The following is a 13,899-nucleotide window of genomic DNA, read 5'->3' as shown; positions in this document are numbered from 1 at the left end:
TAAACATGTCCTGTAGTCCAGTGTGTCTTGAATTGATCCATCGGTAGCCGGTGCAGGAAGTGGAGGAGCAGTGTAGTATGGGAGAACATGCCACAGTGGTCAGATGGCACATGCAGGCAGCCCAGCGAGTTGCAGTTGTCAAAGTGCTAGATGACAAGAGCCTGGACCAGAACCTGAACGATTCACCTCATGAGTTTCAGACCAGGGAAAAAGAGTAGTTGAGTGTCATCTGCATAGCTGTGGTAGAAGAAGAAGCCAAGCGAGCGAGGAACCAAGCAGAGTGACTTGGTGTAAAGAGAGAAGAAGAGGGGACCCAGAACAGAACCCTGAGGGGCCCCAGTCGTAAGGCTGCAAGGTTAAAACAGATTCTTTCCAAGTTACCCTGTTAGTCCAGTCTCTGAGGTAGGATGTGAACAGAGTGAGTACAAAGCCTAAAACTCCCAGTTCTTAAAGGGTGGAGAGGAGGATCTGGTGGTTCGCAGTGTCAAATGCTGCTGAAGGGTCCAGCATAGGGAGGCTGTTCTAGCAGTGTGGAGTTCCTGTCTGTCTCAAAATCAGACTGGTGGGACATTGTTCTGGTAGAGATATGCAGAAAAATGAACAAACACAGCATGCTCAAGTGTTTTAGAAAGGCATAGAAGAAGAGAGACATATCATTTAGCACAGTCAGTCTGCATTTCTCTGCAGATGTTGTCTGAGCAAGTGACAAATAATACCTGTGACTCTTAAAATCCTCATATTTCAGGAGCTTTAACCTGAAAATAAATCACTATTTTTAACTGGTGCATGACAGTTAATCAACTATCAAAGACTAATTGATTAACCAAGTTTGAAACACATGTGGTGTTGTGATGATGCAACACTGAAATGCCAGAATGATACTGTGGAGGAGAAGCTGCCCTGAAAGCCTCTCAGGTGAGTGTGCTGAATGTGAAATGATGCTGCAGAGAGCAGAAAACACACCTGTGTGTTTGTGAGTTTTATATGTTTGTTGTTGCAGCACAAATAAGCATTACTCTTTTTCAGGAGGATGTCTGTGTTATTGAAGCTGAAGCAATTACACGCCTCACTGCTACAGTTATGAGTCATAGGAACCAAATGACTGCCGCTCCTGCCGCTGCGCGTCTGCAGAAATCTGCCGTGTGATAGGGCGGAGGAGCTGCCTGCAAACAGCCTGAAAAAATAGAAAGGCTGTTCATTCACAGAGAAGCCGGTGGTGGTTATTTTTAGGGGAAGGAGGTGACTGGTAGCAGACAGCCTTTGCAAATACTCCCACATCGCCTCGCTCCACCTTGAATTAAAGCAGGATGGCATTGTCAAGCCGTGCGTAAAGCAGCTGCGTGCGGCACCGCGGAAAACAGACGTTTTATAGGCAATTTCTGCAGAAGAAAATTCTGCTCATTGCAAACGACGCAGCCGGCGTTTCCTGATTTCCTGAACAGACCTTAGGTGGACCAGATCGGACTCGTTGTTGTTGAGGATACACCTTTTGGTTTACCTTATTTTTGGGAGAGACACAGAGCGAGCCGTCTCCATCAGGTGCAGAGAGAGAGAGAGAGAGAGAGCATCAGATCCGCCCAGCAGAGGTAAGAGAGAGACACGGATGACCGGCGGTGACACCACAAACACCGTTTAACACTTGTTTAATGAACACACACACACACAAACACACACACACACACACACACACAAACACACACAGGCCTGACGACTGATATGAATCTAGAAACGTCGATCACACCTGAGCGGAGCCAATTTATTCCTGTAATCATTATACAGGGCTATTTATATTCTAATCTCCTCTAAAATCTCCAGTAACAGCCCTTATAACCCATCTCTCAGGCACCCTCTGTGTTAGGTTGTAAATTTTAGTCACCATCATCATTTTCTGACTGTATGGACCCGTTTGCGCTTTGTCGGCTTCATATGTCGGTCATAAAACCCAATGCTCCTATAATATCCCGTAATGATCTCACAGGTGCAGCGTGTCTGTGGGGAGTGGTTAATCTGCTGTACTATGTCTGATATTTCATCTCCCTATAGGAATGTATGGTCTTCCTGCGCTTGGCCCTGTCGTGCTGGATGACTCTGTATTTTAATAAGAAAACGAGAATATGATACTCGAAAAATCATTCACATTTGTATTTCATTGTATTTTTAAAACTAATTGGCCTATTGAATCTTTACATTAGGCTGCTGTATGGTGCTTTCTGATATGTTGAGTTTTATCTTTATCTGCTGCATCTGTGGCTCTCCTTACTGTTCACTGTCTCTTCTCTCTATAATGTGTTAAATTTCTCTGTGGGCTTGTGTAGTTTTCAAAGTGTGCTGCAGAGTAAGTTTAAAATGGTCTTATTGTGATTTTTATGGTGCTTTTTAAATTGTAGTTTAATATTATCATTAATAATATGGTGAAGATATGATTTTATCGTGGTGCTTTGAACTCAATACTAAGGTCAGTGCTAACATGCTGATGTTAAGCAGGTGTAGTTTAGCGTGTTTGCATGCTGAGGCTGATGGGAATGTCTTTAGTTCTGCTGATATTTGGTCATAAACCAAAGTGTTGGGCACACTAACATGTTGACCTGATGATGGCACTAGAAGAAAAGTCAGAGGATCAGATTTATTACAGCTCATCCTGAGGGAGACATGAACATCCGAACTACATGTCTTCAAGTCCACCCAATAGTTGTTGAGACGTTTCAGTCTGGACCAAAGCGGGGACAGACAGACAAACTGACATCAATCCCCAATTTGACTTTACTTGAATTAAAATTTTTAATCAGAATTGATTTGTGTCTGAATTTATGAACTCTAACAAATAAAGATGATGGAGATCAATGAGATGGTGTTTAATGTATAATATTTGAGAGCTATAAAGTCTGGGAATCCTGTGGGTGGTACTGCAGGAGGATGGGGTACTGGGGCCATTGCTACAAGCCATCTGGTCCTTGTTTAACCAAAGTGAGAGCTGCGTCTGTTCTTGGCACAAAGTCAAACACGTTATCAGAGGGTGTTGGACTCAGCCAAAGTTGCCCCTTGTCTCCGATTCTGTTTGCGATATTCAAGGACTGGATCGCATCTCTGCTTTTCGCAGATGACGTGGTTCAGATGGCTCCATCAGAACGTGACTTTCAGCGTGCGCTGGGGTGGTTTGCAGCCGAGTGTGAAGCGGTTGGGATGAGGTTCAGCACCTCCAAATCTGAGGACATGGTTCACTGCCAGAAAATGGTGGATTGCTCCCTCCAGGTGTGGAGTGAGTTGCTGCCCCAAGTGAAGGACATTTAAGTATCCCAGGATCTTGTTCATGAGTGACGGCAAAATGGATCGTGAGATGGGCAGGTGGGTTTGTGCAGTGTCAGCAGTAATTGCACCGGACTGTTGTGGTGAAGAGGGAGCTGAGCCGGAAGGCAAAGCTTTTGATTTACCAGTTGATCTTTGTTCCAAACCTCACCTGTGGTCATGAGCTGTGGGTAGTGACCGAAAGCATGAGATCGTGGATACAAGCGTGCCTAAATGAGCTTCCTCCGTAGGCTGGCTGGGATCAGCCTTAGAGAAAGAGTGAGTAGCTCTGACATTCAGACAGAGCTCGACGTAGAGCAGCTGCTCCTTCATGTGGAAAGGAGCCAGTTGAGGTGGTTCAGGTATCTGATTAGGATGCCTCCAGGGCAGCTTCCTTTGTAGGTTTTCCGGCACGCCTAGCTGGGCGGAGACCCCAGGGTAGCGCTCTCTGGAGGGATTAAATATCCCATCTGGCCTGGGAACGCCTTGGGATCCCACAGCTGGAAATGGTTGCTGTGGATATGGATGTCTGGAATGCTCCGCGTAGCCCGCTGCCGCCGTGACCTGACCCGGGATGAGTGGAAGATAATGGATGCATGGTTGGATTTAAAGTCAGTAGTATTTATTTGTTTTCAGCAATTATCTGCTGACAATTGCATCAATCAAACTGCACCTTGGATAGCCAATTTCAAATTTGAAATCTTCACAATCTTTGCAAATACAAGAACCACTTAAGAACTTCTTTTTGCCCAGATGTCCTTGAAGTGTTTTTTGAAGGGCTGAAAGATCCAGAAATAAATGTTTTGCCAACCGGATGCCTATCCACACATCCAGCAGTTACAGAGCAACATGATCCTTCATGTGTTTTGTCACCTGATGAATGTAAATCCAATATTCTCTCTATCTTAGCTCTGTTTTTGGTCTCCAGCAACTCCCAGGGAAAAGATCATGCTACAGCTAAATACTAAATGCTCCATTATGGTCACCAGCTAATTTGCTGCTTAGCAGGTCATGAACAGTGGCTTTACCAGAGCTTGTTTAATGACAATCCAGTGATTTTACCAAAAAGGTGCAATCTTTGTGTCAGTATGCTACATTTTGAAATTTTCCATTGTTGATGTGTTAAAAAGAATCTAAACGTGGTTAAGATAAGTATTGGGACAAAGGCTCTGTCTCAGAAACAGTAGAAGACATGACAGGTCTTGAATAGAAAGCAGAAGAAATGGAGTGACGAATGCCGCAGCAAACTTTATTTCGATCTGAGTGCAGAAACTGACTGTGTTGAATAAATAAAATCTTGAAAATCAATCAACACACAGCAGAAAGTCAGCTATTTTCCACCAAACGGTCTTAAATGACTCACATGATACGCCTCATAAAAAAAAATCCATGGATTAGAAATGTCAGTTTAGCTTTCGATGTGTTTTGCAGTAATTTTTTTTCCTCCCCCGGTCCCTGACAGAGAGGATGAGTCTCCACTGACTCAGCCATCCACGCTAGATTGAACGCAGCAGGATCCTCAGCTCTCACTCAGCCATCACACACTAAACTTTCAGACCGACCTCTACCTGCCCGCAAGGTCAACAGGAGAGGCAGCTCAAGCTTTTATTTGACTTGACAGGTGAAGTCTAACAGGAAGTGTTTGTTTGCACTGTGTCTTTGTTTAACACACTGTGGGTTTGTTGGCTCTTGTTGTGTTGAATGATATTCGGCTGCAGTTCGTCGTGGGGAAAACTTCTAAAATGTCAGCTTTCCAGGAACGAAGAGGAGCAGCTTTGTGCAGTTTTCGACTCATCACGACAGGTTTCGAAAAAGTTTAATCACAGAAGGAGGTCGGAGGATTTTCTCAGAGGAGTCTGAAGTTTAAAAAAAACACAGAAAACCTGTGAAACTGTGAGCCTTTTAAAAACACAGATGAATTTTAAGCACATGGTTTGTTGGTTGTTGTGACAAATTATTTCACACGCAAACAGACATGAGAAATGTCGTTTTCTGATGTTGAATGAACCTGTGGCATAACTCTGGGGCGTACACGGCATCAACGTTGTTAATTTTTTGGATTAATGTAGGTCAGTGATGTTGAATATACAAGGGTGTCAGTTTGGTTTCAGAGGCATGAGATAAATCTGTACTTAAATATTTAACCACCAATAGCGTACATGTCATGGAGTACACTACATACACTATGTACTTAGTTGCGTAGTGTGTACATTTTGAAAGGGTAGTGTCTCAAATCAGAAACTGCCTTTAACTGCACTAACTGGAAATGACGATTTCAAGATTTGACCACTTCTTCTTCTTCTTCTTCTTTTTAAAGGCGAATTGTAACCAGGATCCTTATCACCATCATTTGGCCTTGATTGTCACCCACTAAAATATCTGCTGGCTTTTTGCTCACTTGAGTTTAATTCAAATTAATAAAAATGTATGTACTTTTACGTTTGTGATTGCAACCGCTGCTGCTTCCTCAGCCAGCGGCCAGTCTTGAGAGAAAATGTTTCTACTTCTCAGCTGATTTATTCCCTCAGTAAACACTTTCCTGATGAGTTTATTGTCTCAGTTGCTAGTTTCAAGTCTTCTTCAACACAGCATGATGTTCATTTAGTAAATTATGGTCCCATTTAGACGAAAATGGACCAGGAAGCAGGGAAGGCTTTAGGGCGGGGCTACCTTGTTATTGACATGTCTCTACCATGGCGACTTGTCAATCAGGATAGAGCCGACTCGTATCCGCTGCTCTGTGTACATTTAACCAGCTGTGAACTAGTTTTTGGGTGTTGTCGCTGTTTTTGTGTCAGAGCTTTGACCCTTTCACAGTTAACTATAATTTTGCGCCTAAAATGTCTTTGGCATTCAGCATTTCTGACACTAAGTAGTCAGATGTAAAGTTTTTCTGGTACATTTTGTTTTAAGCCTAATTTTCACTAGCCAAAATTTATTCACGCCACTTACTATCACAGTTAACATGAATAATCAGTGTCTGGTGGAAACCAAGCTAGCTAGACTTTGGAGGATCAAATTCATGGCTACATAAACCCTCACTCCTCCCCAGCTCCGTCCTCTCATCCAAATATGGACACTTCTGGTTCCAAAAAACCAAGATGGCGATGTCCAAAATGCCAAATTTGAGGCTTCAGAACGGTAGTTCACAAACCAACAGATGACACCATGGTGGCCACATCCCCTTCTTTAATACAATCTAAGTCCACCCTCAGAGAGCAGCTAGCATGGCTGTAGACGTATCTTTAATTTTGACAGCTGAACACAAACATTTTAGCAACAGAGTGCAACTTTAAAGAGGTGGTATTCTGCTTTTTGGCTTTTTCCCTCTCCTTTACTGAGTTAAATTTCTTTTTTGTGCATGTAACAGGTTTGGAAAGTGAAAAAGCCCAAAGGGAGTTCCCATCTCCCACAGAAAACTCTGCTCTGAACTGAAAACAGCTCGTTTGTAGTCCAGCCGCTTCCCTTTCATCCCTGTGATGTCACAGGGATGAAAGCTAAACGCGCCTCATATAACGCTCGCCAAGCGGCTACTCCGACACGCCCTCCGAAACACCAGTGGAAAAACAGTGAGCTTCAGCACACAGCTGTCCTCTCCCTTCCAAACACTAGCTACCCTCCAGGCAGTCAGTGGACATAAAGTTGTTCCTGTGATGTAGAGACAGAGCTCAGTTAAAACTTTATGGATACAGATTAATAACTCACCGCTCTGAAACTCTCGCTCCAGTCCGTGTTGCCGAGCCGGTCGGCAACACGTACGGCTGAACCCGAGCCGTTTACCGGCTTCTCGCTGACCCGCCCTTCTCTGCTTCTGATTGGCTAGTAGTCCTTAACTAGGAACTGAGCATGTGCAACTCCCAACAAAGATCATTTAGAGACCAGATGTATCACTCCATAGCTAAAACGAAGCCTTCAACACAGGCTGAAAAGAGGAGCTGCAGCAATGTGCAGTAGGACAAACATATGGTGTTTTTTGAAAATTAAACCATGTAAAGCTGTTCTAGTACAACCCCTAAATAAGATTTTGAACCTGAAAATGAGCAGAATGCCACCTCTTTAAAACTGTAGAAGTGGAGAGATAAAAGGTTGTCCCCCAATGATTTCGGCCTTGTTTAGATTGATCTTTTTGATACTGATTGTGCTTTTTTCTCTCTTGTCAAACCAGACCTCCAGATGGCGAAGGCAGACCAGCGTTTTGGCCAGCGAGATGGCTCCGACCAGAACTTTGACTACATGTTCAAGCTGCTGATCATCGGCAACAGCAGCGTCGGGAAAACGTCCTTCCTGTTCCGCTATGCCGACGACTCCTTCAGCAACTCTTTCGTCAGCACCGTGGGCATCGACTTCAAGGTGAAGACGGTGTATCGCAACGACAAGAGGATCAAGCTGCAGATCTGGGTGAGTATGGATTTATGTTTGTCTCATAGTTATGCAGCTCTACACCATGCAGTAATAAGATCCCAAGAATCTCAATTTACTGTTGAGGGTTTATCATGAAGAAATGATTTTTGATATGAGAATGTTGTTGTTCATTGCTGAATGAAAGGCTTTAATAATTATTTTATCTTTATCAGTCCAACAGCAGATTCTTTCAGATCCTCAGCTGTTTCTCATTCAGACAGAAATCCTCAGGAACATGTTTCCTGTTTGAAGAGACTCAAATCACCCCAAGAGAAAATACACTATAGTGCAGAATGTTAAGCTGAAGTAGTCATTGGTTCAGTAACTGGGATGTGCTGATCTGTGAAGCAAATGGGAGTTGACACAGCTGATGTTGGTAAATAGGACAGTGATGTGTGCCCTTTTTGCCCATTCCATACGGTAATATCATATTCTGTTAGAAAACACTATGGAATTGTAATAGATTTGAACATAACATTATATTTTATACTTGTGTATGCCCCATAAATTAAAAAACATAAAATGGTTAAATATTTTACTGTAACATACCATAAGATTTTCTAACATATGGTAATTTAATAAACTGTAACATAACTTAATATACTGTATATAACAATGTGAGACATTAAACTGTAATATATATATACTGAAATGTAACGCAACATAACATACTGTGACATGACATAACATAATATGCTGTAATAACACAACACTTTTGTTTTTGCCCCCATTCATCATGAGCTGAACTCAAAGATCTAAGACTTTCTCTATGTACACAAAAGGCCTATTTCTCTCAAATATTGTTCACAAATCTGTCAAAATCTGTGTTAGTGAGCACTTCTCCTTTGCCGAGATAATCCATCCACCTCACAGGTGTGGCATATCAAGATGCTGATCAGACAGCATGGGTATTGCACAGGTGTGCCTTAGGCTGGCCACAATAAAAGGCCACTCCTAAATGTGCAGTTCCATCACACAGCACAACGCCACAGATGTCCCAAGTTTTGAGGGAGCGTGCAATTGGCATGCTGACTGCACGAATGTCCACCAGAGCTGTTGCCCGTGAATTGAATCTTCATTTCTCTACTATAAGCCGTCTCCAAAGGCAGTACATCCAACCGGCCTCACAAATGCAGACCACGTGTAACCACACCAGCCCAGGACCTCCACATCCAGGATCTTCACCTCCAAGATCGTCTGAGACCAGCTGCTGCAACAATCTGTTTGCATAACCAAAGAATTTCTGCCCAAACTGTCAGGAACTGTCTCAGGGAAGCTCATCTGCATGCTCGACGTCCTCATCGGGGTCTCAACTTGACTGCAACTTCGCACAGCCATTGAAGAGGAGTGGACCAACACTCCACAGGCCACAATCAACAACCTGACCAACTCTATGCAAAGGAGATGTGTTGCACTGTGTGAGGCAAATGGTGGTCACACCAGATACTGACTGGTTTCCGGACCCCCTGGATCCCCCCAAAACAGTGAAACTGCACATTTTGGAGTGGCCTTTTATTGTGGCCAGCCTAAGGCACACCTGTGCAATCCCCATGCTGTCTGATCAGCATCTTGATTTGCCACACCTGTGAGGTGGATGGATTAACTCAGCAAAGGAGAAGTGCTCACTAACACAGATTCTGACAGATTTGTGAAATAAGCCTTTTGTGTACATAGAGAAAGTCTTTTTTTTATAATTTTGTTCAGTATGTAACCCACAGTTGCATATCATAATATAATGCAGTTACATGTTATAATATAATGCAGTTACATGTCATAATATAATGCAGTTATATGTCATAATATATTGCAGTTACATGTCGTCATATAATGCGCAGTTACATGTCATAATATAATGCAGTTGCATGTCATAATATAATGCGCAGTTACATGTCATAATATAATGCAGTTACATGTCATAATATAATGCAGTTACATGTCATCATATAATGCAGTTGCATGTCATAATATAATGCAGTTACATATCATAATATAATCCAGTTACATGTCATAATATAATGCAGTTACATATCATAAAATAATGCAGTTACATGTCATAATATAATGCAGTTGCATATCATAAAATAATGCAGTTACATGTCATAATATAATGCACAGTTACATGTCATAATATAATGCAGTTACATATAATAAAATAATGCAGTTGCATGTCATAATATAATGCAGTTACATGTCATAATATAATGCGCAGTTACATGTCATCATATAATGCAGTTACATATAATAAAATAATGCAGTTGCATGTCATCATATAATGCAGTTACATGTCATAATATAATGCGCAGTTACATGTCATAATATAATGCGCAGTTGCACGTCATAATATAATGCTGTTACATGTCATAATATAATGCAGTTGCATGTCATAATATAATGCGCAGTTGCATGTCATAATATAATGCGCAGTTACATGTCATAATATAATGCAGTTGCATGTCATAATATAATGCGCAGTTACATGTCATAATATAATGCGCAGTTACATGTCATCATATAATGCAGTTACATGTCATCATATAATGCAGTTGCATGTCATAATATAATGCAGTTACATGTCATAATATAATGCAGTTACATGTCATCATATAATGCAGTTACATGTCATAATATAATGCAGTTACATGTCATCATATAATGCAGTTACATGTCATAATATAATGCAGTTACATGTCATCATATAATGCAGTTACATGTCATAATATAATGCAGTTACATGTCATAATATAATGCGCAGTTACATATCATAATATAATGCGCAGTTACATGTCATAATATAATGCGCAGTTACATATCATAATATAATGCGCAGTTGCATGTCATAATATAATGCAGTTACATGTCATAATATAATGCAGTTGCATGTCATAATATAATGCGCAGTTGCATGTCATCATATAATGCAGTTACATGTCATAATATAATGCGCAGTTGCATGTCATCATATAATGCAGTTGCATGTCATCATATAATGCAGTTACATGTCATAATATAATGCGCAGTTGCATGTCATAATATAATGCGCAGTTGCATGTCATAATATAATGCAGTTGCATGTCATAATATAATGCGCAGTTGCATGTCATAATATAATGCGCAGTTGCATGTCATAATATAATGCGCAGTTACATGTCATAATATAATGCAGTTGCATGTCATAATATAATGCGCAGTTACATGTCATAATATAATGCAGTTGCATGTCATCATATAATGCGCAGTTACATGTCATAATATAATGCAGTTGCATGTCATAATATAATGCGCAGTTGCATGTCATAATATAATGCGCAGTTGCATGTCATAATATAATGCAGTTGCATGTCATAATATAATGCGCAGTTACATGTCATAATATTATGCGCAGTTGCATGTCATAATATAATGCAGTTGCATGTCATAATATAATGCGCAGTTACATGTCATAATATAATGCGCAGTTACATGTCATAATATAATGCGCAGTTACATGTCATAATATAATGCGCAGTTGCATGTCATAATATAATGCAGTTGCATGTCATAATATAATGCGCAGTTACATGTCATAATATAATGCAGTTGCATGTCATAATATAATGCGCAGTTGCATGTCATAATATAATGCAGTTACATGTCATAATATAATGCGCAGTTACATGTCATAATATTATGCGCAGTTGCATGTCATAATATAATGCAGTTGCATGTCATAATATAATGCGCAGTTACATGTCATAATATAATGCGCAGTTACATGTCATAATATAATGCGCAGTTGCATGTCATAATATAATGCAGTTGCATGTCATAATATAATGCGCAGTTACATGTCATAATATAATGCAGTTGCATGTCATAATATAATGCGCAGTTGCATGTCATAATATAATGCAGTTACATGTCATAATATAATGCGCAGTTGCATGTCATAATATAATGCAGTTACATGTCATAATATAATGCGCAGTTACATGTCATAATATAATGCAGTTGCATGTCATAATATAATGCGCAGTTGCATGTCATAATATAATGCAGTTACATGTCATAATATAATGCGCAGTTACATGTCATAATATAATGCAGTTGCATGTCATAATATAATGCGCAGTTACATGTCATAATATAATGCAGTTGCATGTCATAATATAATGCGCAGTTGCATGTCATAATATAATGCAGTTACATGTCATAATATAATGCGCAGTTGCATGTCATAATATAATGCAGTTACATGTCATAATATAATGCGCAGTTACATGTCATCATATAATGCAGTTGCATGTCATAATATAATGCAGTTGCATGTCATCATATAATGCGCAGTTACATGTCATAATATAATGCGCAGTTACATGTCAGAGAGCAGAGTGATGCACTGTAACATGATGTTCTGCTCTCAGTCGACAACAAGCTGTTGCGAGAAAATAAAAGACATTCTGGGCTACAGCTTGTATCATCAGTGGTGATGTTGTTGCCATGGCAGCGGCTCTTCACGCTCACTCACTCTCTCGCCGACACAGACACACACACACACACACACATACACACACGTATATGCACACACACTAACTGTGCTCTCATCAGTGGCAATTAAAGGGACCTCTTGGGGCGAAGAGGTTGAGGCCTGGCAGAGGACAGAGCAGTTGGGGGTGTGTTTGTGTGTGTTTGTGTGTGTGTGCCATAAGCATAGCTAATCAGAGCCGACTGATAAAAAGTGAAAAGATGATGATGAGTAAAAATAGACACAACACACACAAAATGAAAGAGCTGAATGAAGCAGGCTATGGGTTTGCTAAAATACTACATGCTATCAAAGCCAATATCAAAGGAGTTGTAGTTGTTGAGCGTTAACTAAACAATCTTTGTATAATCTGTGTTAAAATTATGAGGTGTCACTGTCTAATGCAGCAGTAGATCCTCTTTAATGTTATGATATGAACGTCTCATAAAAAGCATAATCTGGTTGAGGGTGGTTGACAAGGCAGCCCCACGAGTTCCGGGTTCTTTGCATGTCAGTCGGTTTTGGTAATTTGCTTTACTACAAATTTGTTTGGTGTTTAATTAACTAACTGAAGTACCCCCTCAACACAATAACACCCTCATGTTTATAGCAGTTGCGGAAACAGCACAAGCTCTACTTTGGTCTTGAGAAGCTGCAGCCTTTATTCACTGACTGATTTTTAAAAATGGCATCCCACACTTGGTCAACTGAATGCAGACATAACAAGAACACCATTCCTTTAATATCCCGTGGTATAAGAGTAGCTTAACTCCTTAGCAGAAAATGTACAGGTGCATCTCAAAAGTTCAATATCTTCCGTGAAACTTTCACATATTGTAGATTCATTACACATAAAGTGATTTTTTGTTTTGTTTTAATCTTGATGATTTCAACTAAAATTGGTCATGTGACTGATCCATTTTAGTCACCCTGTGATGGAGAGAGGCCCATGGAATAAATGATAAGCACATTTAAGATTTTTTTATGTTCAAGGAGTCCTGATGTCTGAACAATTACACACAGGTTTGAGAAAATCTTCTGCATGTGCTGATGCTTAAGGAACTTGCAGTATGAGGCTATGTTAGCGTGATGTTACCCTCGCACTGCTGGATGACACAAATTTAATAAAGGGCAGGGACGGGGTAATTTGAGCCAAAAGACCTGGGGGAAGTAGAGCCAACTATTTTACTAAATAATAATTTTACATTTCATTTGTATGCATCACCGAAATGATGTGACATTAAGCATTTTAGACCAGAAACCATCATGCCATGCTTCTATGAATGGAAGACAGACAGGAGTCCAAGTCAAATCTCAAGTCTCTGAGCTAGAGTGCAAGTCTCAAGTCTCTGAGCAAGAGTCCAAGTCAAGTCTCAAGTCTCTGAGCTAGAGTCCAAGTCAAGTCTCAAGTCTCTGAGCAAGAGTCCAAGTCAAGTCTCAAGTCTCTGAGCTAGAGTCCAAGTCAAATCTCAAGTCTCTGAGCTAGAGTCCAAGTCAAATCTCAAGTCTCTGAGCTAGAGTCCAAGTCAAATCTCAAGTCTCTGAGCTAGAGTCCAAGTCAAATCTCAAGTCTCTGAGCTAGAGTCCAAGTCAAATCTCAAGTCTCTGAGCAAGAGTCCAAGTCAAGTCTCAAGTCTCTGAGCTAGAGTCCAAGTCAAGTCTCAAGTCTCTGAGCAAGAGTCCAAGTCAAGTCTCAAGTCTCTGAGCTAGAGTCC

General features: G+C 40.8%; 1 protein-coding gene across 1 annotated transcript in view; it reads left to right on the top strand.

Annotated features, from left to right (window-relative positions):
• The first annotated feature begins 1,178 nt into the window (after window positions 1–1,178).
• The window catches only part of rab3b (RAB3B, member RAS oncogene family), a 28,258-nt gene continuing 15,537 nt past the window's right edge, over window positions 1,179–13,899 (top strand). The window contains exons 1-2 of the mRNA XM_038714967.1: window positions 1,179–1,586; window positions 7,448–7,680. Of these exons, the coding sequence (XP_038570895.1) occupies window positions 7,456–7,680 (225 nt within the window). The 5' untranslated portion in view covers window positions 1,179–1,586; window positions 7,448–7,455. The remainder of the gene's footprint in view (window positions 1,587–7,447; window positions 7,681–13,899) is intronic.

The sequence above is a fragment of the Micropterus salmoides genome, unplaced genomic scaffold (assembly GCF_014851395.1).
Source record: "Micropterus salmoides isolate LMB-PRFRI ecotype aquatic unplaced genomic scaffold, ASM1485139v1 Ms_hic_scaffold_13, whole genome shotgun sequence".
NCBI classification, from domain to species: Eukaryota; Metazoa; Chordata; class Actinopteri; order Centrarchiformes; family Centrarchidae; genus Micropterus; species Micropterus salmoides.
Note: the sequence above shows the minus strand (reverse complement) of the source record. Positions and strands in the feature narration are given on the sequence as shown.